Genomic DNA, 27,504 nt, shown 5'->3' with positions numbered 1-27,504 from the left:
ATTTCTGTAAATTTGGAGATTTTATGCTCATATGCTAAACCTCAGAGCACTAGGCAGGTTATGCCTTCTTAATGCCAGAACGTCCCTAATGCAGTCACAACGCTGGGTGTCCAGGCTAGGGCAATAGGGTCAGGATCTGTGTGGAAGGTGGAACAAGGTGTTTTTAAGTGTGTCCTGTCATGTACAGTTGGCTTAATATGGGGAGGGTCATGGAGGCACCTCAACAAACTAACTTTCTGCCTCCATCTGAGCTAGAGGTCACATCTCACTCTGAGCCAGGGTTACCTAACTCAGATATATGTGTCACGCTGCAGAAGTCTGAGGCTTAGGTGAGAAGAATCCTTCCCACGAGGACCCAGAAAATACCCAAAGACAAATGCTAGCGTGTATAGGCCTAGACCTATGCTTGTGTGGCTGTTCTGTGACAGCAGCATGGTCATATTTGTGTGTGTGCTGTCTGTAGTGTTACCTGCAATATGTGAATAACTGCATGGTGTACATGACACACATGGGATCTCTAGGAATGCCGATATATTAAAGGACACAGAAATTGCTGTACCATAGGAAAAAGCTTTTATGTGATTCATTTCACTAAGAGAACAGCAGATGCAGACCATCAGCACTTGGAGGGCTCTTCCCACAGATCACAGGGGGAATGACTTCCAACAGACCTAGAGGTGCTTTACTAGCTTCAGAAAGGTGCTGTGCACTTAAGTAAGTGGGCTGTCCACTGCAAGGTCAGTATGCATGTATGATACGTGCATGCTTTTGTGCACTTAATATGGCTAGCATATGCACTGAGTTGTGAGGAGACAGTCCCAAATGAAATGAAATGCTCTGCATAGATGCGAAGCCCAGAAGTGTTCCCTGCAACTGCCAGGACCAGTGTGCATAGCGAAAGGGGTGCTAGAGCCCCTGCACACCCCCTGGCATAAACCCACGTCACGTGGGCATTCAGGAGGTAGGTGTCCGTAATGTGGTGCGCAACATAGGAGTTGCAGCGTGTGGTCAGTACAAGTGGTGTGGAGTGTGGTCAGTAAGCCTGGCATCTAATGAGTTTGTTTACAGGTGGTATCTGCATGTGCCAAGTGTACATTGTACAAGATGGATGGCATCTGTGTGTCAGACACATCCTGGGCTGGTGCATCCTGTGCACTGCTAAACTCAGCTTCACTGGCCCACTCACAGCCTCCATCAATGCCAGTCCCATCCAGCGGCTCTGTGTGCAGCAGGGAGATCAGGGTGAAGGTTTCTGCCCCAGAACCCTGCTGCTCCTGTTCTTTTACAAGGGGAGGTGGAAGAAGGTTGGGACCAGACAACTTAGTGATGAAAGCAAAGCTTCCCAGCGGAAATAGAGGGAGGAGGGTTGGGAAACTCCATGTCAGCTTGGCTGGGTGCTAATGGCTCCCCTTCCCACCCAGCAAAAAGGTCAGTCATTCCCACTGCCAACCAAGCCTGGCTATACTTACATGGAGCGCAGGGCCATTAGCTGCCCAAAGGTGTCTGCTCTGATTTCATGGATCTTATTGTGCTGGAGACCACTGAAAAGACAGAAGCTGGCTTTAGAAAATAGCTGAAGTTGCATTCATACTTTGTAGGGATCTCTGTCCCACTGCAGCAGAAGTAAACAGTGTCAAAGTGGAAGTTGCCATTTGAGCCATGTGAGGTTGGGAAACCTGCTCTAATTTCAAGGGATAAACAGGCTGAGCAAAAAAACAGCTCCAAGCTATCTTTTCCCAAGGGCAATTCCAACGCTCATCCCTTTGGATGCCATCACGGCACAATAAAATGCCATTGATGCAGGATGGTTAAAGGTTCCTAGTCATCTCCAAAGCCACTCCACTTCCCCACTGTGTTCCACTCTGAGCCTAGAAATGCTCCGTGCCAGAGCCAAAGAGGAGGGCTTGGAGCCAGTGAGCCAGCAAATGCAGCTCCATGTGGCTCTTCAGGAAGGACTACATGGTGCTGTCCTTTGCATCAGTGATGATGAAGGGGATTTGAGGGCTGAAGGGAACTCAACTTCTCATGAAGAACAATCCTGCTGAACCTGCTGTCCAAATCTTGCACATGTTTTTTGATAAAGTACCTCAGGCCCTTCACAGCTGCCTCCTGGCAACACCTGCATTCTCAGCAGCAGGAGAGGGAGGAAGGTTAGAGCTGGCCGTGCTGTTAGCGGACTGGACTACACACTTCCCACACCCCTTTGGAGACATCCAGAACTGATCCAAGCATCCGCTTTGTGGGAAACATTCACAATTTGTCAGTTTTATTTCCTCTGGTTTGGAATAATGGTGAATATTTTAAAAATTTCCTGCAAAATGGCCATCATGAATTCCCAGACCTGCAAAAGTGTCCTCCTCGATGTCTGATATTCTGCAAAGGAAGATAGCCACTCTGCAGTGCTTTACCTATAACAACCCCCAGGGCATTTCTTGGGTAGCTAACCTGCCTTTCAGACTCAGAAATGACCTTGACTCATCTCACAAATGCTCACGAGGATCAGCAAGCAATGGCTGTCATGTCTGAGCTGGTATTTGGCCATATGTTCACGTGTCAGAGGCAGGAGCTTGAGGCTCTCACACCTACTCTATTGATGGTTTCTCAGTGTCCTGTGTAGTCAAAAAGCCAGTTTTGTACTTCTAGTTTAGATTTCAGGTGAGGGCCTTAGGGAGCTCAGTGCACAAATTGGGGAGATGGGGGTCTCAGGTAGCAGGGCTGGGTGTGCACTGATTTGGGGATGTGGAGATTGGGAAGAAGGGGTATTGGAGCAAGCTAGTGAAAGGTGATTCAAGGACGTTTAGCTGCAAGGGACCACCTGTGTGTTGCAGGTGAAAACCTGCACATCGGTAGTTACAATAGAGCGACTGGCACATGTAAGTAAGTTGCTTGCATGCCATGCATGCCATGCATCACCAAACTTGTTTCCAACTCATTTCCCAGAAGAAGTGCAGATATCTGGTGGGGGTGGGGCTAACAGGATGATAAGTTTGGGCCTAAGGGACCAAATTTCCATTTTGTAAGAAAATGTTAATTTAAGACATGGTCTGTCTAACATAAGAAGTCTGAAAGAGGGATTTACTGTGCTTTTGCGTTAATGACAACCAGAATTTGGCATATTATGAAATACTGTAAAAAGAAATATAGGCACCATGAGTGAAACTGCAAGTTAGGAATTCTGAAAGTTTGTCTTTTTTGGTTGTTTTTTGTATTTTTTAAAAAGTTTTCCTGGGGATACTTCAGACAAAATTATTACAATACCACCTCCCCCATCAATGTTAAAGATCAGTGCTTTTTGTGTGGAGGGATGTTTTGATGAAAAATTTCTGCCCAGCTCTGCCCTCAGAGCTGCCAAAGAGGCAACATGGGCTGTGCGACTCTCAGTTTCGTATGATTTCACACACTGTCCTAATTCTCAGTTTTGCTGAGGCTGGATGAAGTGGTCTGGCTCTTCAGGTTGTGATGCTGCAGGGAGCAGGGACAACCTCTCTAAGGGACTTCCGTGTTTTGGTGGGATGCTGCTCCCACACATCTACTGTTTCGAGCTGCAGAATTCTAAAAAGAAATCATGGTGTTTATTATTTTGATCGTTTTTTTCCTCATGATGGCCAAGAACTCCTGTTGGTTGGATTTGAGAGGTGGGGTGAGCTCTGAGAGTCCAGATACTTTGAACTGAGCATGATTAACTGTCTCAGAGCAATGGAGGTGCCTCCTGGGGCCCAGAGGAGACCCAGGTCAAGTGCTGTTCGTGAGGAAAGAGTCGGTCTTCCCTACAGAGAGGCTAGCCCTCAGCAGTGTGGCTGTGAGCTGCTCTGTGTCTGAGCCCTTGAAGCAGAAAATGTTCACGGCATAGGTACACCGCACCCTTGATTAGCTCATACCTGGGACTTCAAGTTAGTAAAGGAAAACTCAGTGCTGTCCTGCCCTATTTCTGTTTCCTGCAGCTGGCACCTGTGAGAAGACTTTAGTGCGTTCAGCTCTTATGCATAGGGAATGTATTTTTGTTATATGTGCACAGGGGCAAATACAGCTTGGAGCTCTCTTCCTTTTGCAGTCCAGATAGTGAGCTATAATGCTTGGCTTTCCCAGTGCTTGGTGAAAGGAGTTCACCTCTGGGCCCAGAGCCTCGAGTGTGCCCAGTGTGATTGAATCAGACTTCTCACTCCTACAGATCTTTCTAATCTCAAGACCCAACGATGCTTTAGGTGAGGTTTGTGTTTGGGTTTGTATATATCTCTGTCCCTCAGGCAGCCCCTTCCCCCCGACCAAGATGCGAGCGAAAGAGATCTCTTTACTCACAGCTCTTCCAGCCGCTGACACCGGTGGAAACTGGGCAGCTCTTCGATTTGATTGTAAGACAGTTCTCTGTAGGGGGAGGACCAGCACAGAAATGTGAGGAGATCAAGAGTGAGTGCTCCTGAGCCCTCTCTGGAAAAGCAGATATTGTTGGAGAGGGGGATGACCTGACCTTCATTTTGCACGGCTGTGGAGAACAGTAACCCCAGGCAAGGGGGATCTCTGCTCTGCGCACACCTGACGCTTGCTCTGAGTGTCTTTGTGCTATGCAGCCATTGCTCAGTGGTTTGCCTACAAATCCAGCCCCAGCCCAGCTCCCTCTAGCACTGCAAACAGGCTGAAGGAGCTGCTTCGACAGCTGGGGGCTCGGCTTTTTCTCAAGGCTACACTCCTCCCCAGCCCCAAGTCAGGTGTAAAATGTGCCTGTGCCAACTTTTGCCAGGCACAGCCTTGCTTTTCTGTGGGCAAACCAGAAATGTATTTGTGCCAGAGTTCCCGTCCTGTCTTTGTGGATGGGGGAGCTCGCAAAAGCTGCAGATGTGCGTTCAGAGCCTGGGGATGTTTTGGCCAGCAGAGCAACTAGTCAGCTGCCTTGCCTCCTTCGTGGTGCAGCAAACCGAACTGCCCACTGCGTGCTCTCCATTCAGCCTTTCCTGGCCTCTCCCCAGGAAAGGGAGCTGTGGCACAGACAGGAAATTGGTGCAGGACATGACAGAATGTGAACATTCCCGGTCCTCATTCTTTTAAGTGCTGCCATCGCTGCAATAGCCAGAAAACCATTCCCAGCAAACTCCTGTTCCTACTCCTTTGTAGTCTGGTAGTGTGTCAGCGTCAAAGGTAGAGTCACTTTGCAGTCAGAGGGGAACTATCCTAGCGCAACTTTGATGTGAACTTATTAAAACCAAAATGGGCCTAGAGAGGATTAATGCTTAAAATCAGCTCTTTTCCCTACCAACAGAGACTAAATTCATGACTCTTCAAGGAAAAGGTGTCCCAGAGGAAAGTTTTGTATGTGGCCTCTCAGAAGACTTTCCAAACTCGGTTTCCATCTTTCTGCCAATAAGTTGCTGCTAAAACATTTTATTTATTTATTTATTTATTTATTTATTTATCTATTTTTTTGCCAAGCCTCCCCCCCCCACCCTGGTTTTCTATGGTGGGGAAGAAGAGGAAGAGAAAAAACAATGAAACAACATTTTGTACTTGGCTCTGGAGACAGTCACCCAGTACAGAGGGTGACAGCTGTAGGATCAGTCACTTCTCACTGGCCCCCTGTCAATCCACGGGGTTTGACTGGGTGATTCCTTAGCTAAACCATAACAGAGGGAGAACTTATTCCTCAGTGATTATTTCTGGCTCCTCCAGAGTTAATCAGATGCAGGCCAGTAGGTACATGAAAAACAGCCGTGGTCACTGATGCTGTGCTGGGGACACATCAGGGCGAAGGTTCTGGTGGGATCAAAGAGACTTCAGCTCTGCTCAGGGCAGGCACAGCTATTTCTGCCTGAGAGGAAAGACAAATCTGTCCCCTGAGCCACAGAAGCTCTGGACAAAGCAGCAGAACGATGTCAGGTTGACACCAAGCATGAGCTTGGCAAGACTGCCCTGCCCTGGGTGTGCTGGGCTCAATGCCCATGCACAGGCCAGCTTCGCAGCACGCCCACTAGACTCACAGCCCTGTGGTGGGTCAGACTCCTGCCTGAGCAGCCTGGCAGAGGGTCCAAGATTTGGGGGTGAAAATACAGTGTGGTGTCCGTCAATGGGTTGAAAACCAAAACCAAACAGGTGGGTGGGAGCCTGCGGACCCCAAATGCCAAATCTGCTGTGTTACAGCCACCGTGAAAGATCGCTGCAGAAAACCCGTGGCATGATGTGGACAGTGGGAGACCAGAAATGTGGTGTAAATAGTATCTATGTTTGGATGTGTGTGAGTTGTGATGTTATCCTGAAGCACTACCAAGGGGCTGGCAAAGTAGGGGAAAGCAGGGAGGGCAACTGGTATCTCTGTGAAGAGATGGAAGACCAATGGATTTCAAAGGCAAGGCTAATGCATTTCAGCAGGCAAGAGCGATGTAAACATGCACAGACATTGGCCCATATACCCTGTCTTCAAACGCTGAAAGCAATGCAGTGAATGTCAGTATAATTAACTAAGAAGAAGGAACAAGGATGGGGTGTCCCCATAAAACTCTCCCACAAGGAAGGGGGAAGGGATGAAGTGCAGGCTCTGTTGTGAAGGTTTACGTTCTGATAACTTGCAAATATAAATAGAGCCTACAGTACCCTACAGCTTTGGCCATTCCAAAGGCTACATTTTGGTGGCAAGATGTCCATTGAATTGGTCCAGATGTCTAAAACTGAGAGATCTTCCCTACAGGGACAGCTGGAGCCAAAGTTCTGTGATCTGCTAAGTTACTAATTATGTTCTTTTATTTTTATGTTTTTCTCTTGTTTCCAACTTCTGTGATCAAAAAAATCACTCCTGTTGCTTTCCTGGAACAAACTTGTTTTCATTTTCAGCTTGCTTGTATAAAGACTAATTGACGAGAGGCAAGCCTCCTGCTTGCCCTAAGGCAGCAAACTTGTATAAATCTGGCTCATGATGCATTACAGAGGATGTCTTCAACTGAAGACAAAGTTGAGGATCTCAGAGGGGTGTGCTTCCTGAGAACATGCAGGAATCACTTTGGGGACTGACTTCATTGTGTACCATGTTAAAGAAGAAGTACATACCCCACTCAGCATCATTCAGTGCCTTGCAAAGCAGATATGGCCAAAGTGATTTAGAGTCTTGGGGCAAAACCCTGTTCTGCCACTGCTGCACCTTTTGAGGAGCCATATGACCTTGCAGCTCTTCATCAGATCAGGCCTGCACCTTCCTGGGCTGTGCAACAGGATCCTTCCTCCAGAAGATTGCACTTCCTGGAGCTCCAACTGGGGGAAGTCAGCCTTGGAGCAAAGGCTTGTGTGAATCGTGATTTACACCTGCCTTTTGTGCAGTGTATACCTAGAAGCTGTGAAATGCTGCCATTCTGACCCAATGCCCTTTGCACTCGCACTGCGTTCCTTGCATGGGACACACAGTTCCCAGTGATGCAGTGCAAGGAGGAGGCAAATGTAGATTTGTCTCATCACTCACAGTCCTGAGCCCAGAGCATCACACTGGGGCTATGCTGGGATGAGGCAAAGAAGTTCAAGAATATGCAGGGATCACGGCACTGCCCAAGAAGGTGTTGTTTTCTGCATGGGAAAGGTAGCAGGTGCGAGAACCTTGGCTCCGTGGGATGGTCTTCCATAGCTGGTTCCCTCCCTGGGCTGGACAAGAAGCAAGCCCAATTTCTAATGCCCTCTTCCCAAAGACCAGGCAGGACAGAGAAACACGTTACTCACAGGACTCGGAGGCTGGGCAGCTGCTGGCACATCCCTTTGGGAAGTAAATGGATACCTGCCCGGGTCAAGGTCCTAGAGGAGTGGAGGAGAGAGAAGAAATGGTATTACTGAGAGCCAGCACACAGACTCTGCTACCTCCAGGTTGAGCTACCAGCCCCAGTTGGTGGCAAGAGGGACAACATAAATGGGATAGTGAAACACCTGCAGAGAAATGAAAGCTGACTTGGAAACGGAGACTGGGTAAGAGTGGGCAATGCTGCTGGACATGGCAAAGGGTGAATGTTCCTCTAACAAATTCTGGGACATTGCTGAGTACTGAATTCACTGGTGTCCCTGGCCATATCTAGCATGGGTAGCACTGCCTCTGCGGCATGCTCTGCTGTCTCAAATCCCCATTGTCTGGACTGATGATTTGCCTGGAGCTATGGCTGCCTCAGAAAACAGTGTATGGGTGGTGGTATGGTATGGCATGGCCAGGGCACGTACCTGGACTTGGAAGCTCAGAAATGCTCCCAGGCCCTGCAGTTTGGGCACAGCTTGTGGGCCTAGTGCCATGGAGATGAGAACCATGTGTGGCCACAGACAGCACGTCCTCCAGGACTCCTCCTCTCCTGGGTCTGGCAGTGTAAGGATGGGGCCAGACCAGCTCCAGGAGCCCCCAGCCAGGGAAGCAAGTTTTTGCAAACACAGCAGATGTTTCTATCCCTGCACTGCACTGTCAGTGCTGGTCCTGGGAAGCACTGGGTCTCAACAGATCATGCTGAAACACTGCACCCAAAGGCTTATTCCTTCACAGATGCAGAAGGGAAGGGAAGAAAAAAATTAAAAAAAGATTGGAGCACACTCTAACATTACTGAAAGAGCAACTCACAGAGAAGAAAGCTGCTTTCAGGAGGCACAGGAGTGAAATGAAGCAGAGAGGTGAGTGACCAGGAAGAGGCAGAGCTGAAGATAACGAACTGCACAGCACTGTGAAAGTTGTCCTCACTGAAACAGCCTGGACCACCTTGAAGAAGGAACAGCACAGATAGCAGAGTAAAGGGGAGAGATTTGCCACTCACAAAACTTCTAGGCTGGTGGTTCCTTTAAGGTCTGGGAATTCTCTGATGTCCGTTGCACCATTGAGTGACCTGCAGAGAAATAAGGGTAACATACAGTGCACAGAGGAACTGGAAGCGAATGCAGCTGCCCAAGGTCCCAGACCATCTGCTCCGAAATGCCTTGTTGGCAAATTTGCTTCTGTACACCTAAATGTGGCAAAGGGAGGCCCGTATCCAAAGATGCCACTCCTATGAGTGTGTCATTGCTCACTGGCTGGTGGAGCAGACGTCTCACATGCAGCACAGATGCAGTGAACCAGAGCTGGGCCTTTCTATCCAGGGAGACTTGGCAGGCTCAGACCCCCCCACTCCCCAGCAGCTGACATTCTTGGCATGCTCTCTACACAAATTAAATTAAAGAAACAATTGCCATGGGGAATGCAAGTGGGGCATCCCACCAAAGCCTCCCAGAGACTCTATATTGGAGCTAAAGAATGCATGTGTATTTGGAGGATTTATTTTATTTGCCTGACCATGTGTCCCTGCAGAGAGAGGCTGGGTGAGGCTTGTAAAGAGAGAGATTTTGAGGTTACCTTTGCCTCAATACTTAGCACTGTGCTCCAGCAGTTTAGCTGAAAATCCAGCCAGATTAGGCCAATGTGGAGCAGCTGTTCTGGTCCAGATGATGCCTACCACATGGTAATGGCCCTGGAGCAGGATTAGGGCCATACATGTGAAGGAAGCACTGTCAGCGCTATCTGCCCAATAAGATAATTCTTGCCATGGTGGTGATGTTACAAGGCACAAGTGTTCCTATATTTCTCCTTCCCTTGGAGGAAGGCAGGTGCCTTCAATGTCTTCATTTTGTTGGGCCACAATGGTTTCTATGGCAGATCCTGGGGAACGCTGCACAATGGTGCAGGGCTAGCTTCAGCAGTGTATAGCAAATATAGTGGCACTTGTGAGTATGGTCTTTGCTGATGCTGATGCAGACATGGAGACCCTGGAAGACTCTTCAGGTGCTTGCCAGTTGGGTGGATAGGAGGAAGAAATTTCCCCCTCCAAAATCTCCTTCTCAAAGTTATTCTCCCTCAGCAGAAAACATCGGCAGTGTCTGCCCCTTCGTTTGCTTCCTCTGGGAAGGGGAGAGGGAGAAGGCCGCTAGGGTCTCCAGCTCCCAAGACTTGGAGCTTGGTTGTGTTACCTCTGAAGATCCGCTTGATGAACTTACAGAGTGTGTAGCTTTGGCAAGTACTGGAAAGCAGACTGTCCAACAAACTGGATGGGATTGTCATAGAAATGGCTGCAAAGGAAATGAGTAACTGGTCAGATTCTGCTGTGCATCCCAGAGAAGATGCCATTATAAGCCTTGGAATCTGGGAATGAGCTATGCAGGAGGTGCTGGCTACCCAGTGAAGAACCCTACTTTTCCAGATAACCCTAGGCTCTCCCACCAGAAATGTTTTGGCTGAACTTTGGTACAAATGATATCTCAAATCCTGCTGCTTTGGGATGGCCCTTCAGGTGACTGATGAACCAGGCAGGCTAGAAAGATGCAAGTCCTTTTTTAATCTTGCTACAAGCTCTGACCCTACTAGGACATACCCTGCACTTGACACTTTGTCTAATCTTACACATCTACTGCACCATTATCTTCCCTGCTTTTCACAGTCAGTGGAGAGAACTAAGCTCTCCTAGGATCCAACCAACTTTAGGAGTTGAATCAACTCCTAGAAGTATCACTTTCACCAACTGTGAAGGACTGTAGATGGGCAGATCCAATGACGACATCAGCATTCTGGATGTGTCCCACCCCCACATGACATCAAGGATGGTGTCTGAAGAAGATGGGAATGAGGTTGGTTTGCTCTGACTGGAGCAATGACCATTTTCACCCAGTGTCACCACTGCTTTCCAGATGTTGGTATTTCTATAACTTAAGTCCTAGACTAGCCAAGCAGAGCTTTTGTCACTTGTCATGATTGGTGCAGGGAAGAACTATCTAGAATCTCTGGCTGTCTCTGTGTCAGAATGCAGATGCACTGGCAGGTCTATGTATCCCTCTGCAGAACTTCATGTCCATGGGTTTGGGGTAGACGCACACTGGTCTGGGATGATACTATCTCTTCTGTCTCCCAGTTCCCAGCACATATAGTCACTGCTGTAACCAACTAGCAGCATTTCTAAAGTCTAGGAAAAAGTACATGCAGACTTCAACCAGGGCTTAGAAAACCCTCTGATCTGCACAGCAAGATTTCTCTGCAGATTACCCATTTATTGTTCCTTCTTTGTTATCAGCCTGATAATAGAATTCAGCTGAGGGGAAAGGAGAATCCATGGCAGAAAAGCTAAAGCATACTTGAGAGGGAGCTGATTTCAGCTTACATTAATCTGTATACCATGAATATCAAATTGCGATCATGGTAACAACTGTCAGGGATCCCAACCAAAGACAGCAGGAAATGCCCCTTTCTGGAGGATGTAATGATTTAGGAAACATTGTTTAATTTTCTTACATTGTTTGGAGGAGGGGATTCCCAACAAATGCGTTCTCTGGAATAGCTTTGATGTTGTTGTTATGAAAGCCACTGTTGAGAGAAACAAGTATTTTTATATTAATGGATTAGAAAAGCTTGGAGACACCTTCTTTCCTCAACACTTTTAAAGGCAAAGAGCGTTCAAAACACAGAGATAAAAGGGAAGGAGTATGCTCTGTTCTAGCTGTAGCATCAGCCCACCAAAGGAACAAGGTTTCTCCTCATCCGGCAGGACAAAGTTCTCATTCTGCTGTATTTACTCTTCGAATAGTGCAGTGCTCCATAAGCCACTACACTCAACCCACCAGGATCAAATGGACTCAAGATTTAAGATGTATAGGGCAGGGAACTGTAGCAAGCAAAACAAACTTATTTTACACCACCCAGGGCTTACAATTTTTGTGAATGGTCCCTTCATTTATAGCTCCACAGCTGTTAATCAGAGTCCAGCCTGCAGTGAATTATTGGCCCTATTGGCTTTAAAGAATTTGTAGATCTAGCCATGAAATTTTTGGTTAAGTTTGAAAAAATGGCTACCAGCAACTTTTCACAGCAGAAGAGAGCTCTGTGGCCACAGTCTGATCTCCTGTATAACAAAGGCCAGAGAACTGCGGCACAGGATCCTGTGTCAAACACCAAGTGCAGGCTCTGGGTGATGACCAGGTTATTTCATCCCAGAAGAGTCTGCTTTAGTGGTTAGTCAGGTGGCTGCTTGAAATTTGCCTCTTCTTTAGCGATGTGTATTTCAAAAGCCACCTCAAAGTGGATTGAGAATCTTGTTCCCAACTTGAAAGTCAGAGTAAAGATGATATCTGATCTGAGAAATCTCCTACAAAAGAAATTCTTTCAGTGAAAGAAAAAGATAGTGTCAGATTTTCTCTGCAGCCTCTCAGAAGCACCAAAGCAACAGCTTTTTTCCATCCTAGCCCGTCACCAGTGTGACACAGTCTTATGGTTACAGCTGTCCACAGGGACCGTGGATCCACATCACCTGGACTTGACCCTATCTTGGGGATTCTACCTTTGTTGGTGCTAACTTGGATGGTCTCCCATTTTTAGTGGCCCCTAGGCTAACCGGTTAGGGGAGAGCTAGGCCATAAAGTGGTTATAAAATTGTGGGTTTCCCTGTTATAAATTTGTCTATGGGAGATCAAATAGTTTGTGTACATCAGAGGAGGTGGCACAGGGCCTGCAGAAGCCATGGCCTTACAATCACACAGGTTAGTCCATGGTTGTGGACCTGATCTGGGGAAAGGACATTATAAGTAGCTGGAGATCAGATGGACTTTGAGCTGGCATCAGATGCCACCGGAGAATGAAGAGCTGAGGAGGAATCTGCTCCAAGCCTTAAAGGGGGATCTCCCACTCCCCTCAGCCTGCCCTGGCCAAGGGTGATGGTGGAGTGATTAGAGCAGAGGGAAATCAAGGGTTTAAACTGCTTTTATACACGTGGTGGAGAGTGCTCAGAAAGACAGCTGAAGGCTTGGACTGAGTGTTCTCCCTAGGTCACAGCACATGCAGATCTTTATTGGTCACTTTCCTTTGGAGAATGCTTTTAAAAGGGAATAAACAGAAAATCTCACAGCTCCTGTAGTCGACCCAGAGTCCTAATAGCCCCAGGGAATTCCAACAGCTCATTGTAGTTTAGATCCCTGAAAGACAGAGAAGGGAAAAACATTCATTAACAATCCTGTAGAAACTCAGCTGAGAGTATCTGTGCTTTGAAGGCATGGAAACTTGGTTGTTAAGCAAGGGAGATAGGTTTTTCCTACCACACTGATCCAGCCACTGCCTGGAAACAAACCCTCACACATTCCTGCAGCAGGAATAGTCCCTGCTGGGAGCACTGTCAGAGAGCCAGCCCAAGCGTGACTGCTGTGGGGTTGCTGTTCCCTGGACCCCTTCTGCAGAGCCCCTCAGTGCCCAGAGCTGGACCATGCTGCTGGTTCGTGTCTTCAGAATGCCCTGTCCCCCTCTCTCAGAGACTCACCCCCGGATGCTATGGTATGAGGCCTTTTTCCTCACCTTTCCAGAGCCAAAATGGGATGTTACAAAAAACAAGAAACAAAAGAGCAGCTTCAATTCTGTGGGCCCCACAAAAGGGTTTTGTTTGTGCTTCCCTGGCCCGGAGGTGCAGAGCGGAGCAGGGACTTGCAGAGCAGAGGGACTCATCCTGGGGACGGGATGCTGGACTATCCTGGCAATGGGACATGTTGTGGCTGGGACCAGTGGGAAGAGCAGACTCTGGGAAGGCTCTTATTCTGACGGCTGAGAAATTGTGAGCAAAAGGTGGAAGTGGAGGAGGAATTGACACTGCTGAGTGTTAAGTTTAATTTGCAATTTAATAAATTAAGTAAAATATAATACATTTAATATAGTCAGTCATAATGACAAGTGCAGGGTCTACCTACTCTAACTTGGCAACCAGAAGAGACATCTGTGCCTGAATGAGCCTCATGGACTATATTTTTCCTCCAAGGATGGGTTAGTATGTGTGGAAAAGGATTTATTTGAGCTATGAGGCAGTGCTGACAACCTGGAAGGAACAGCCCTCTGAAGGTAATGATCCTGTTGATGACTAGAGGGAGCTCAGGGAGACTGACTGAGCTTTGGATGTGTAATACTCCTAATCTAGCATGTCTAATACTGTCCTTGGAGAGGTGATTCCAGCTGCAGTGGTACCATTAACCCCATCCTCTCCATCCAACAGATGAAGGCAGTAAAGTCTGAAGACCATGTGACTGCTTCCTACTTGCATGAAACTCACTGGGTTTTAAGTGGTAGATACTTTGGAACATGAGGGTAATTACTGGCTCCTGGAGATTACTGTATAATTACACTTAATGGACCTCAAAGTAATTGCTATGTAAACTGGATTGTGGTTTACAGAACAGAAATAACCATTCATTTACACAGCAATGAGCTGCTGCCCAATTACCTCGTAATTCTCAACCTCTGGGCCCAAGCATGGTAATTATGTTATGATCTCTCTTGACCCTCCTCTCTCTGGTAATTACCTAGTCCCTCTCCTTTACCAGTGTCCGTACATGGAAATGTCTCTACAGCACTCTCTTGGCTTTGCCCTGATGGATATTTACCCAGTAAATCACCCTAGATAGTGTCTCCAAATGGCTCTTCCCTTGGGTCTTTCTGGACTCCATGTGTCTATGATTTACTCCATGTCTTTCTTCTGGCCATGTCACCTACCCGGTCATTCTCCAGTAAATATTCTCTAGGACATGAAGTTGGCCTAGGTCGGTTTTATCTTGTGTACCCTTAAATAGTCCTTATCAGACCTGGTTGACTGGATTCCCTTTGCAGCCCAGGGGGAGAAGCAGGCCCTGTTATGGCACGATCTGTCTCCCCACTCCAAAAGCTCTTTTCTCTCCTCCTGTTACAGAGGGAGTCTGGATGCCTACATTGTACATGTAGATTTGAGCAAGTGAATCCTGCTCCTGTAGTACAGACACTGCATGTGAAAGGATCTGGAAAGTGTCCAAATAGCCTAATAAGTCTGAGTGCTGGCAATCAACAGTAGAGGATCAAAGGCCCAGGGACAAGGCCACAAGCTCTGCCTCCCAGCCTAGTCCAACCTGCAATGTGATGGCAAATTCCCAGTGCACAAAAAAGTTGCTGCATGCGTCCCCAAGGCCTAGGAGTGACAAATCCCCTCCTCCAGCCAGCTCACATCTATTAGATATGAGAGCTCCCCTCCTTTATAAAAGAGCGTGCTTTGATGCACTTAGTTTTGATATGGGTCTAAGCAGATCAGGGATCTGTCCCAGTCTTCTCTGCTTGAGTCCAAATTGAGCTATCTAAGAAGAAATAACCTGACACGTGACTGCTCCTGCTTCTCACTCTTTGCAAGGTGCACATAGCTTATTATCTGCTATTTGTATGTTCTTAGCCAGTTTCTCTCTATGGTACCTGTCAAGCATCCATCACTGTCATGTCTGAGTGCTTCACAATTATATATATGCACTGGGAGAAGACAGGGCAAGACTGCTGTGGTGCACAGTCTCTGAATTAAAGCTCAAAGAGGTAAAGAGGTGTATTCTTAAAGAGAAAGTGATTAGACGTGCAGAAAGGACACTACTGGGCTTTTTGCAAGTATCAGTCAAATCCAATTAACCTTCAGACCATTGTGCTGGATAAAACCAGAGGGAATTAACAACATAAACTGTCTGACAGTCCCAAATCTCTCTCTGTCTGTGTGTAAGGTGTTTAATACCTTTGAAAAGCTCGCCCTACAGTCTCTTCCAAGCTTATAATGAGATTTCCCAGCAGAACAGGAAGTTGCAGAGGTCACTCAGGGCTGGGTGTGTGGGGTTGTGTGGTTTTCCTTCCCCTGGTAAAACTTCTTGTAACATAAATACAGGTGCTAGTGCAACACTGTGTGATGTGAAGTGACCAGTCCTGGAGAACAGGCAGTGTGAGACCTTCCCCATGCGACACAGCCCACTGTGGTCATGTCACTGATGCCACGGGAAGCTCTCCGTGATGGCCCAGGGGGTGAGTTTCTCCTCAGCGATACCCAACATGTTTGTGAGCAGCCAACAGATGGAAAATACTGCCCAATAAAGATGAGACTTGGCTCACCTGTGATTCACTAACAGAAAAAGTGAGCTGAGATCTGTAACCAATACTATTTACAAGGAATAATTCAACATGCTGTAATATTTGTTCCTGTCTTTCTCTAAAAAGGCATTTCCTTTCCAGCTTGCTTTCCTTCCAGGCAGTCTGCTCTTTCATCAGCAGATGAACATGTTGTTTGTACTTCAGTGTGTGTGCAAGTATGTACAGGAACAGTTCTTCCTGAATGAGCACACACCTTTTCCCAGCCCTGGCAGCATCCCTGGGCCTCCCTCCCCCTCTGTGAAATAGACAGACACAAAGAGCATTGTGTTCAGCAGATCCCTCTGGGTAAAAAAAAGCCATCTCTGACTTCTGGCATAGAGTGGGCTTGTGGGAAAGTGGAAATGCAACCAGGTGTAGTCATACTGCTCCAGTCTGGCTGCCAGTAACCCCAGTCTGTTTAGAAGAGACAATGGGCCTATGCTGGCTCCTGCCAGTGCTTCCTGGTTATCAGTGAGGTGAGCCTCCCTCACGGAAAATAAACCCAACTGTGTTAATTAACACCTCCCCTAAGTGTTGCTAGCAGCCGCCTGCTCTGGATCTATATGTGCCATTCATGCTGCCCTGACTTGCCTCCAAGGCTGCCCTGTGCCAAGCCCTGCCGATTTCAGAGAGTTCATCTAGTTTGGAGAGACCGAAAGAAGCCTGCACCCAACATGTTCCCCAAGCCTGAGCTCTTCCCCTCGGTGGGGGGGAATCCCTCCCCAAACCCCAAATCCAAGCCCACACATATGGATGGCTTCCCTGCACCTTCTCTTCCTTCCCCAGAGCTCAAGGGAGGCCCTGCTCCAAGCAATGACCGAGAAATGCCCGCTGACCTTCACTGAGTGGGAGCGTGTGTATATCTGTGGCAGTGGCGAGCTCCACAGGAGCAGGACGTTTCTGGTCATTTTGTGAAATTCAGTCCTCAGATCGTTTTGCAGATGTCTGAGATCAGCAAGGGTACATCTGTCCCAGACACCACTCCTTTCTGCTTGCTGTCCCACCACCAGCTTTGACAATTCTTTGCTGGTCCCAGCTCCACACTCTGACACTTTCCCACAACTTCCATCTTTGGTACGACACAGGGGAAGCTGCAAAAAGCCAAACCTGCCAGCAGGTGACACTATCCACACTGGGCTGCTGTGGCACAGCTGGGCTGCTGTGGCGATGGGGGAGCCTCTTGTCCCAGGGAGCCGGACCTGGTTCTGCTGGTGTCTGAGCTGCCCCATCTCCAAAGTCTGCACCAAGATTGGCAGAAGGGTGCCAACATAACATTACCATCGCCAATTCAACAGCACCATGCTAAAACAATAGGGAAGCCTCATGAAACTGCATGTAGGGAAAAGAAAAAGAAAGTCCATGCCATAAAGGAGAGAGTTTTGCCCATTACCAAGGGCTTTTGGAAGCAAAATCACTCAGCCAAGAGTTTCAGAAATGGTGTGCAAGAGAAATTGCTATTAAAAAAAAAAATCACTTTCCTTAATTGTGCTCCAAGTTACCAGCTCTAGGCATGACAGTGGGATGTCGAAAGGAGCCTTGTCTGTTCTTCTAGTTAAAATGAAAACCTCTTAAAGGTCACCCAGTCTGCCTGAGACACCATGAACTGGCTGGCTTTCCATTGTTGTTATTTCTAGAATGAGCCTATAGCTTCATATTTGGAAGATCTTAAACAACCCTGTTGTTTATTTAGAAATAAAAGTAAATTGACATCAAAGGCACAGTTAGTTATTTTGGGCTTTAACTGCCAGAGTGATTTGAAGCTGACAACACGAAGCCTGGAACTATTAATATCTTCAATTGGGCCAAAAAGAGAGAAGGAGGGGAAAGAGTCTCAGCTCAATTTTCTGCCTGTTAGGGACTATTAGTGGTTCCACACAGGAAGCCAAAAAAAAATTATATAGTACTATAAATTCTTCCATAAGCCACAAAACACCACAAATTTGCAGCTAATAAACCTGAAGATGCAATAAGATTAGAAGCTGGAGATGGGACATTTGCTAACTATTTCAGTCCCATTGCAAACTCCTGCCAGTAGTTTGAGATGTCACTCTGATGCCCTGGAGGGAGCCTTCCTACAACCCCTGATAAGGACTTGCATTGCCACCTGTCCTTTGCTGGCATCTAACCAAGCTGCCAGTAAATTTAATTACCATTGCTCCTAGTTGTGCTGGTTACTGTAGCCAAATCAAGCAGTGGGAATGATTTAATTGGTAGTCTGAAAGCCCAAGGGGGCTGTGATGACCATTTAGTTTGACCTCCTGCCCAACATTGGCCAGACAGCTTTGCCCAGATGCCTTATATCAAAGTCATGGCTTGTGGTTGAACCTGAGCTGGGAAGAGTTGCCTGGTTAGTCCATAGTATGAAAAGGAAGTAAAAATGGGATGCTTAGGAATCTGGCCACCCTTGGCTGACTCCTGTGCCTTTGGCCGATTCTACCCTGTGACAGAGGAGGTTTAAGATTGTGATGATGACCCTCAGTGGTCCTCTGTGCCACCCCCCTCACCCCCATGTTATAAGCCTCCAGGGTGGATTTTGGAGTGTTTAAGGATATTTAGGTGCCCGTTGAGCCCTTGGGATTTAGTTCACCTGCTAGGTGTCTGATGGCACCACTGTAAGGTATTGGAGGAGATGAATCCTGCCTGTTGTGCCTACACACCTCTGGGAACCCAGGCCAGCTTTCCCTTTAGGACCTGGTCACTGGATCCAGTGCATGATAACTGTGGGCTCACTTTGCACAGGTCAACTAACCCACAGCAGACCAAAGCTGCTTTGGATGTCTCTGACCAGAGACTGAGTTGACCTGGGAGGGTTCATTAAACCTAGTAAGCTGCTGGTAATGTTAACGGTTAGGTGCCGTATTTCTATTGCGGAGCATCAGTGTAAACCCTGTCCCCCTGATAGTGATTAACACATGAAGAAAGCATGTGCCCTTCCCCAGGACAGTTTGGATGATGAGACATAGCAAGTGCATGTAATAAGTGAAAGGAGGGGAGAGGAACATGAAAGGACCAAGAATACATATCTAACTCTCAGCCAGGCTGAAGCTATGTGACCATCCTACTCCCTCTGCTCCAAATGGAGACATCGAAGAGGGAGATGCACCTGTGTGCACGAGTCCATTTATAGGCAGGGGAAAGAAGTGACCTGTTCATCTCCTAGAGTTAGTGTTTTCACTTGGGTTACTGAATCTTGTCCTAGAAATGCTCATTTTCACAAATTGTAAGAAGAACCCAGGTGATTGGCTCTGATGTTGATGTTGATGATGAGTTCATCAGTGTCCCAAAGGGGCAGAGATCAGCCCCCACACCATGGGAAGGTTGTCAGATCCTAATGGTGCCTGATTTCTGCCAGCAGCAAGTAGTAATCCCTGTACAAGTATTCATTCTGATGTCCTTGCCTAGAAACATCCCAGCTTTCACTTTTACAGCGCTGGACCATTTTACAGGGTTTATGTGGCACAGAAAGGTCTATTGCTGGGGAGGGGGAGGTCCTGTCTGTAGGCCCTGCCTTGTATGTCTGCAGCTGCCAGTCCTTCCTCACACAGCTCTGTTCCCCATTTAAAAATGCAGCGGTGCCCAGAATGTGTCTGTTCCAACCAGTATTTCTGTCTGTTCTTTAACTGATGAAGGTACTGAATTAAATATGTTTTCAATTCCATTTGATTTATTTAACAAGGTTGAAGTAAGCCTCTGAGAGCGGGAGCTCGTGGGGGGTCCTGGGAGCACAAGCGCTGCCTTGCACGTATCATTTACAAGACACAAAAGGAACTGACTGCAAAGCTGAGCAGTGGGGACCTCAGTCATTGAATGCACAGACAATAACTACAGAGCTAATGACTTAGAGGATGCATGGAGAAGGCTGCTGCACTTTGCCACGCAGGGGAAGGCAGGCTTGAAAACCTGATCTACAGCAGAGTTTTTTTGAACTGAGCTGTGGGAAGGAAGCTGGGGACCCGTATCCACCCCATAGGTGCACAAATTGGCAGTGGTCTGCACCCAGCTGTCCACAGCACCCTGTGCACATTAGTGCTGGCAGAGCGGAGCATGGGGTGGGGGAAAGCGGAGGGGAGTGGGCAGAGCTTCTGTTCATCTGCACATCCATGGTGAAAATATGCGTGCCTGTTATTTTTTTTGCTGCCTGCAGTGTGCATTCCTCCCTTTCACAGGCAATTCACTCTCACGTGTTTCTAGAAGCAGGTTTCCTTTCTCCAGCATGGGCAGCTCTACTGACTCAGCTGCTCTGTGAAAGGCAGCAGTGAGGCTGTGTCCAAGTGGGGCTGGGAGAAGGCTTTGAGGAAGATGAAGCACAAGGCGCCAGAAGAGTTGGGGTCACAGCAAGCAGGTCTGGAGACCCAAGGCGTGGTGATTTGGGGAGATTCAATGCTGTCTGTCATTGCAAGATCAGTGGATCCAGGATGGGGGAAATCGGACTGGAGAGCTGGCAGGGTGCAAGAGAGGAGAAAGTGAGGCCTTGGTGGAGAAAAGGAGGGAGCAATGGAGAATAAACAGAGAGTGCTAGGAAGGGGTGAGGCTTACAGCCAAGCTGTAACCCATGGAAAAAATTTAGTTTCTCCAGAATGACCATTTTTCATCTCAGCTGCTTCTTTCTCTCTCTCTTTTTCTAATCTTCTGAAATATCATGTCTGCTTGGCGTCAGGTTCAGCTAAAGGAAGGTTCTGCTCAGACCCTGGTCAGGAGGCACACGACCAGTTCAGAGCTTGAGTTGTGTAACTGAGCAGTCCCGGCGTCTGCTCTCAGGAGAGCAGATGCAGCAAACTGGGATCATTTGGCCCGCAGAGACTGCAGAAGGGAACTGTCTGGTCCCAGTGCTCCTGGGTAGTGGCTAGTGCATTTGCCAATCCAGATTTAAAGAAGGCCTTCTCTGTTCCTTGGTAACGTCACCTCCATTTACTTGATGGAGTGGGTCATGTACTTCAGAGTGTTCTTGGTCCAGATGCAGTGAGCTAATGTAACAGAAGCCCTGGTCTGTGACCCACCTCTCCAACAACCTTTCTTTCTCCATCCCCTGAATCTGGGTTCCAAGGTTTCTGCTGAAGCCCCCTTCCTCCTCCGGCAGAGTGGGATTGCAGAGCCAAGCTGCCTCTGGTGCTGGATGTGTGAGCTGCCCGGGGACCCACGCTGACATGCTGCAGGGCTGGAGCATCAGGACCCTGATGAGGGAGCACAGCAGCTTGGGGCAGAAAATGGGACATCCTCAGAGGAGTCTAAACCATCAGCTATTTTGGGAATTGTACAGGCTGGGATTAGAGTCATGAGACTGCACAAAAATTTTCAAAAATAAACATGCTGATGAAGTCAAATCCCACCTGAACAGTGAGGTATCATTTGGCAGACAGGTTTCCAAGAGACCAACAAGGCCTGCCTAGCCCTAAAAGGGTTAAACAATCCTTGTGTGAACTGTGGTAGAGATATTTCCCATTTCCTTCCTTCTGCCTTCATTGCCTGAGGTGTATTTTATATTAATTTTTTTTTCTCCCATAGAAAATCCAGCTCTCTGGAGGAGTCAGTAGGTTCCAGCTCTGCTCTGCATTTACAGACTCAGCTAATTACCTGGATAATAGGGCAGTGCGCTGTGAAAGTCTGTGGTAAGGGCATTTCCTGTGAGGCAAGGTTAGGCAGATAAAATGCCTGGAGCCAGAGGGTTTTGGATTCAGCCCTTCTGGGAGATGTTTTTAATTTATTAGTGCTATTTTTTAAAATAAACTAAAAGGTTTTTAAATGAAGGAAGATTTGTTCCTTCCAAGTAATTTATCTCCTTTGTCTGACTAGCAGAGGAGCTGGCAGGGACAAGGATGAGGAGGATGAAGTTAGAAAGATGGGGAACAGTGGTGTCATCTCAGGTGGAGGGGTTGAAGGAAGACTGCAGGGCATCTCTAAAAAACTTCCTCATGTCCGTGTCAGAGATGGGCCACAGATGCCTGAGCAGCCAGAGGAGAAGCACTCTGGGGGCAGATCACCCTCCCCAGTGTAGACGAGGAGCTGTTACATCACCCATAGCCTGCAGGACTTCAGTATTTTGGGCTGGGCCTGAGAAGCATCTGTTTATTTTCCGTTCCTGCCTCTGCACTGAGAGCCACCTCATCAGCTCAGCCTTGCATCAGGATGGGGAGAAAGGAAGCCTCTGAGACATGCTTTCCGTCTGTCAACATCAGCTTGGGCAAAGAGGGTCTCGTCCGGCTGCATGTCTCAGGGCAGGGAGGAAACTTGGCTCCTGTTTTTGACTTAGGCCAATGCTCCTCCATACATGTGGGGGACTTGGCCACTGGGATGACCATAGCTCTCATTTTTGCATTTCTCCCTTTTTTTGCCTCAGAGAAACTGTAGTGGGGTAACTCAAAAATAAGCCCTGAGCAAATGTCAGGGGCCGGCTCTGGGAATACTCCATGGCCTCCATGTTGGGGGACCTGAGGTCTTCAGTGCAAACCTGCTTCATGGAGGGCGTCTCACTTCAGGGACACAACCGACCCTCGAGCCTTGCCGCAGCAAAAGACAACACCGCACAGGGACGAGTGCCAAAGCATGCCTGGAGCCGCACCTTGCTTGGCAGGGAGGTACAACAGGAGCTGGAAGCTGACAAGCCCGTACTCACATCGCGATGCTGACTCCAGTGACCCTCTCCCTGCCGGGTGGGCTGGGGGGCCACTTGGCAGTGCCAGCTTGTGTCCACCTGAGAGTGATCTGAGATCACAGACCTGCTGGAGCCACCACTGTCGCCCACCTACCCCATTAGTATACCAGAAGCCCTAGTGACTTGCCTAAATGGGTTTCCTCGCCATGTGTATGGCAGCCAGCACTCAGGGCCACAACACCTCCTTTCCCTTTTTGCCCTATTTTGGGCAAAATAGTCTTGTTAGGAGGAAAAACACTTTCTCCTCTTCAAAGCTGAGGAATCAGCTTCCAGCTCAGGGATGTTTTCAGTGAGGTACTACTGTTTCAGTGGAAGACAGGATGATCCATGCAGGAACCTCTCTACCCCTTTGGCTGCCCTCTTGACGTGCTGTCTGTGGTTTGTGCTGCTTTGCCATGGGAACGCCAGGCAAAGCCAAGGACTTCCTAACACCAGGAAAGCTGGGAAGTGCTGAAAGATGGTTTGTATGTGCTGGTGCTTGGAGCTAGGTGCTCAGGGGCCAGTGCTGAAATTAAGCTTCTGTGTTTAGCTTCCCTCCCCATGGATATCTGCGAAGCACTGGAGATGTATTTGTGTGTGTATATATTTTTTATGCGTGCACACACACACACACACACAGATATATATGCATATATGTATTTCTGGATTGTCTCAGGTCACCTACCCCTTCCATACCTTCACCTTGCAGAGAACAGTGACTTGGGGCTGGGCTGTCTGGTGGTGCTTGTACATCCACCTTCCCTTCCAGGTCTGGTCCATGAAACATTTATGTTCCAGGAAAGCGGAGGGCTAAGTCTAGCATTATCACAATCTATGTAGCCAGGTCAAAGTCAAGTACTGCATAGTGTGGAGAAACTAGGGTGGTTTTGATGTAATTATTCATCAGTCTTAGCCTTTAGGTTGTGCTCAGACTCTGGCTGCAAAGATTAAGAACCTTGGGAAACTGGTCAGCTTTTCAGGCTAAGGTAGTAAAGAAGAAAACTGGGCACAAGATCAGAGTCACTGTGGAAATTCCTGTCGTAGGGATCCTCTTGTGAGAAGTACTGTCCATACACTGATGGGGAACTCAGTTCCCATACTAGCACCATTCAGGTCTTTGGGTGGCATTTTCCCTGGCTGCTGCTCTGAAGACAAAGCCTTTTCTCCCTTGTCACAGTGCCCACAGACCTGAGTGTACAAAGTCTCAATGTTTCCAAGAATCTGCTTCTTTCATTCAGTGATGCTCCTAGCTGCAATCAACTTCTCTATCCTGGCAGCTTTTCTACAAATGTCACTACCGGCCAAGCCTATGCTACAGAACAGATATAATCTAATACTCTCCCACCCCTCCCACCTCACGTTAAAGACTGAGAAATTAAGGCCAAAATAATCAAGAAAAATAGAAGTTAAGGTTCTTCCATCCAAACGGCAGGAAGTTGCTTATCCTGCCTAATGTTTTATAGCTCACATTAAATGGCCTAAAGAGTAATATATTACAGAGCAGGTTTTACAAGGGAAAACAGGAACAGCAAAGTGACATGAAAAGCACTGTGGCTGGAATCTCAGCTTTTGGCATGCCTTACTTCTGCTATTTATAAAGATTATGCTTTTCTCTGGCTTTTTTTTACTCCTTCATTTCACCTCCCCCATCTCATCCCAAACCACTCTCCCTTCAGGGATGCCCCCAGCACACTGCACTATGTGGTCCCCAATGATCCCCTTGCCTGGAGAGCAACTGGCTGCTGGATCTTCCCCTCCAAGCATAGCTATGGATTACGATTGTAGGTTCCTTGGTAACCATAAGGCATTAAAAGTTACTGTGCTCTTTGTACTATATGCACTGGATCTACTAGGAGGAAGCTGCATGCATGCAGTGGGCCCAAGAGCCATGTTCGTTAGGTAGATGCAGCTTGCCAGGGCCAGCTGCCACGGGCTTTGCTCTAGCATCTCCTGGAAGACAGTCCTATGGGCAAGAGGTTACAACCTGTTTAAAGGACCTATTCCATTACCAAAGGGGCTACAGAAAGTGTCACATAAGGACATTTACACTCTGTGACTTACCCTGTATATTTGGGAGAGGGCTAAAAAATGGCTGGTTTGACCATCTAATGCCTAGTTTCATGACTTGGCCATGCTTGGAGTTTCTTCCCACAGCCCTGCAGGTTGCTCTGTGTTATCTCTTCCACAGGCTTACAGGAACCGGTGAGGGAAACTCACTAGTTTTCAAGGCTATTTCAAAATCCTGTTGGGAATCTGGCCAGAGCTGCTCTGACTTGCTTCCAGCCTGCCTGCCCAGGTTTCCTTCCCAGGAAGACTAAGCTTGGGGGGCTGGTGAACAGCCAGATCTTTCCCTGACAGAAAGTGTCTTCTTTGAGCTGCTTTCTCCAGCTACACATTGCTGTTTGACCAGGCAAGACCTGGTGAGTGCTGCACACAATGCTGTCTCCCTGCCCCTCACACACCCATCCCATCACCACATGCAGCATGGAAAATACAGAACTGCTCTTGTTGTGTACCCGGCAGAGACTGCTGCTCACCTGTGCACAGTAGTTGCAGGTCAATGCAGAGGGAAGATGGTCTTTCGCATGTTCTCTTCACCCTTTACTAGATTAGCTGACCTTCAAAAATATCAAGCCATCTCCATGAACAGAGATGTTCCATCATGATCTGCCTTTGCAGAAACGATAGGGTCTGGCATAGGTATCTGTTGTGCTTGTGCCTAGGCAGCTTGCACATTGCTGAGGGCTGCACGGAGCAGCAGGTGCTGCTTCTCCTAAAGTACTGGCTGCATTTGTAGAATAGGAGTTTCCCAGTCTATCTGCATATGAAGAGAAACATTTCCTGCAGGGGAGCAGGGGATTCTGCACCTGAACTTCCTAGGTGTCTCTGAAAACCCCCAAACAATTTTTTCTTCTTAAGTTCTACAGTTCTTCAACTATTGTGCCTGGTTTATGATCAGCATCTGGCCACAAATTCTCATTTTAGGAACCCTGGAGAACTTTCTGTCTTCACCAGCTCTTACCATCTTGCTGCCTTCCAGGAGGTAACGCCCACAGAGTAACTGAGAGCACAGTTTGACTTGCACAAGCCAAGAAAATGTGCTAAGTGCTGTCAACAGAATGTAATCATAATCTGAGTTAAAGGGTATGTGCGGGAGACTGTAACAGTCTCCACATGCATGGGAGCTGAGAGGTGGTAGGTAGAGTGCAGGTCTAGCAGCCTGACCTGGTTCATGCAGCCAAATGCTTAGCTGTTTTTTTGCCACAAAGCTTGTCCAGCTTTTGGACAGCAGATTAGATGAGTGGTGGAGATTAACCTGAGGAAGCTGGCTGCTCTTGAGGAACAAAGTGTTCATCAAAGATCAATGACTTGAATTACTGGCTGACCTGGAGATGAGAATTAGATGCTCAGGCCAAAAGGAACAAAAATCATCTCTCTCTCTCTAGACAACACTCCTTCAGTGCGATCAGACAGTGAGGAGGGTCTGGAGAAGTTTTCCACAGCACTGTCCTTGCATCTTCAGGCAACTGAGGGAGGAAGGGGCCTGTGTGATGCTCGTATGCACAAGTCAGGGCTATCAGGGTCTGGATGCAAGTGCTGAGCAATAGAGTGAGGCAGAACCCGACTCTTCCTGGCCTGCAGAGATAGGGCTTCCGTTGCTGCAGGCCCCATCCCTGCAGTGTTTTGCAGGCTGTGAGCCCTGCGCCTTCAGGGACAACATGCAGCAGTTCTGTGCTCAGGAACAGTGCTTGTGAGAAGGGTGTTGAGAACAAGAGCGGGAAACCCTGAGCTCCCTCCGCTTTGAAGGAGCATTTTGGAGCTAGGGGAAAACAACATTAAAAAGGGGGCATCTCAGATGGGAAACAAAAAGCAAAGGCAATACTAGAGCAGAAGCCGAGGGGAAGAGATGGAAAATGAGCATTCAGTGCAAGTGTCCAGGGAAGCCAGATGGTCTCTCAGGGCAGTGGAAGCCCTTTAGTCTTTCCAGCCACCTCAGCTGCAGACTGCTATGTTGCTGCATGGTCTATATGGGCTACAGTCCAGACAGGGCTTTTCTCTAACAAGGAGTTCTCCACTCCCTTCTGCAATGTGCCTTCCTTTGTGCTGCCTGGATGCCATGACTCTGACCTCATGTATTTGCTTGTGGCCACCAAAAACTCTTGAGAAGGCGGCCAATCCGACACAGTGACAGGAGGAGACCTGTAGGTCACCAGAAGTGACCATCCAGCCTCCTTTCCTGCACCATCCACAGCCTCCTCCCTGGCACAGTTTAACTTCTCCTCAGCTGAGCCCTTCTGGGTGGCCCCAGGATCTGTCGGTCTAAAAGTGCATTTCATGAGCCAGCCCCAAGGAGTGTGTCTAGGGACCGAGCACTTGCCTACTGCTTCCAGTCTCACTCAGTTGCTGTGTTCTGGCACTGTGCTTGGCACAGAAAGGCCCTGTCTCCTTGAATGGCACTTGAGTGCTGGGAAGTGTCACCCCTCTTTTTGCTATGACCCAGGCCCCCTAGTTCTTCCTGGCAAGGAATGTGGGCCTTACTCTGACCCCAAGGCCTGCATGGAGGGACATGTTTCTGCACAACTGAGGGCAACATGTGCCTCTTTCAGTCTTTCAGAGCCTTGATTTATTTGCTTGTTTATGTTTTCTCCTAGGCCAGTGCATGGCACATGAGACCCAAGCAACTCACACTGCAGCCAAAGATGCTTCGTGTGCAAGGCAACGCCTTCAGATTTAAGTTTTTCTGAATTCAGGGTCACCCGTGTGCTGCTAATGAAGTTGTGTCCTGGAGGAGAGTTTACTCCCACGTCCCATCTTCCCACATGGCCTCCTGATAGATTGCCTACCCAGCAGCGCTGACAACTGTCTCATGGTGCAAGCCACAGCCGTAGCCAGCTAGCTCTGGGTGTTTTTAGGTGACATGAGGTGCTTGCCAAACCTCTCAAGGTGGGATATTCCAAAGATCCCCAAGGATTTTACCAGACTAGAACTCAAGCCATCC

General features: G+C 48.1%; 1 protein-coding gene across 1 annotated transcript in view; it reads right to left on the bottom strand.

Moving 5' to 3' along the window:
- Nucleotides 1-27,504, bottom strand: part of LGR6 (leucine rich repeat containing G protein-coupled receptor 6) — a 157,524-nt gene that overhangs the window by 14,196 nt on the left and 115,824 nt on the right. The window contains exons 7-13 of the mRNA XM_026101270.2: nucleotides 12,844-12,912; nucleotides 11,240-11,311; nucleotides 9,955-10,026; nucleotides 8,745-8,813; nucleotides 7,684-7,755; nucleotides 4,297-4,362; nucleotides 1,470-1,541 (exon numbers count right to left, since the gene is read on the bottom strand). Of these exons, the coding sequence (XP_025957055.2) occupies nucleotides 1,470-1,541; nucleotides 4,297-4,362; nucleotides 7,684-7,755; nucleotides 8,745-8,813; nucleotides 9,955-10,026; nucleotides 11,240-11,311; nucleotides 12,844-12,912 (492 nt within the window). The remainder of the gene's footprint in view (nucleotides 1-1,469; nucleotides 1,542-4,296; nucleotides 4,363-7,683; nucleotides 7,756-8,744; nucleotides 8,814-9,954; nucleotides 10,027-11,239; nucleotides 11,312-12,843; nucleotides 12,913-27,504) is intronic.

Source organism: Dromaius novaehollandiae, chromosome 27 (genome assembly GCF_036370855.1).
Source record: "Dromaius novaehollandiae isolate bDroNov1 chromosome 27, bDroNov1.hap1, whole genome shotgun sequence".
Classification (NCBI taxonomy): domain Eukaryota; kingdom Metazoa; phylum Chordata; class Aves; order Casuariiformes; family Dromaiidae; genus Dromaius; species Dromaius novaehollandiae.
The sequence above is the reverse complement of the archived record's forward strand: the minus strand, read 5'-3'. Positions and strand labels throughout refer to the sequence as shown.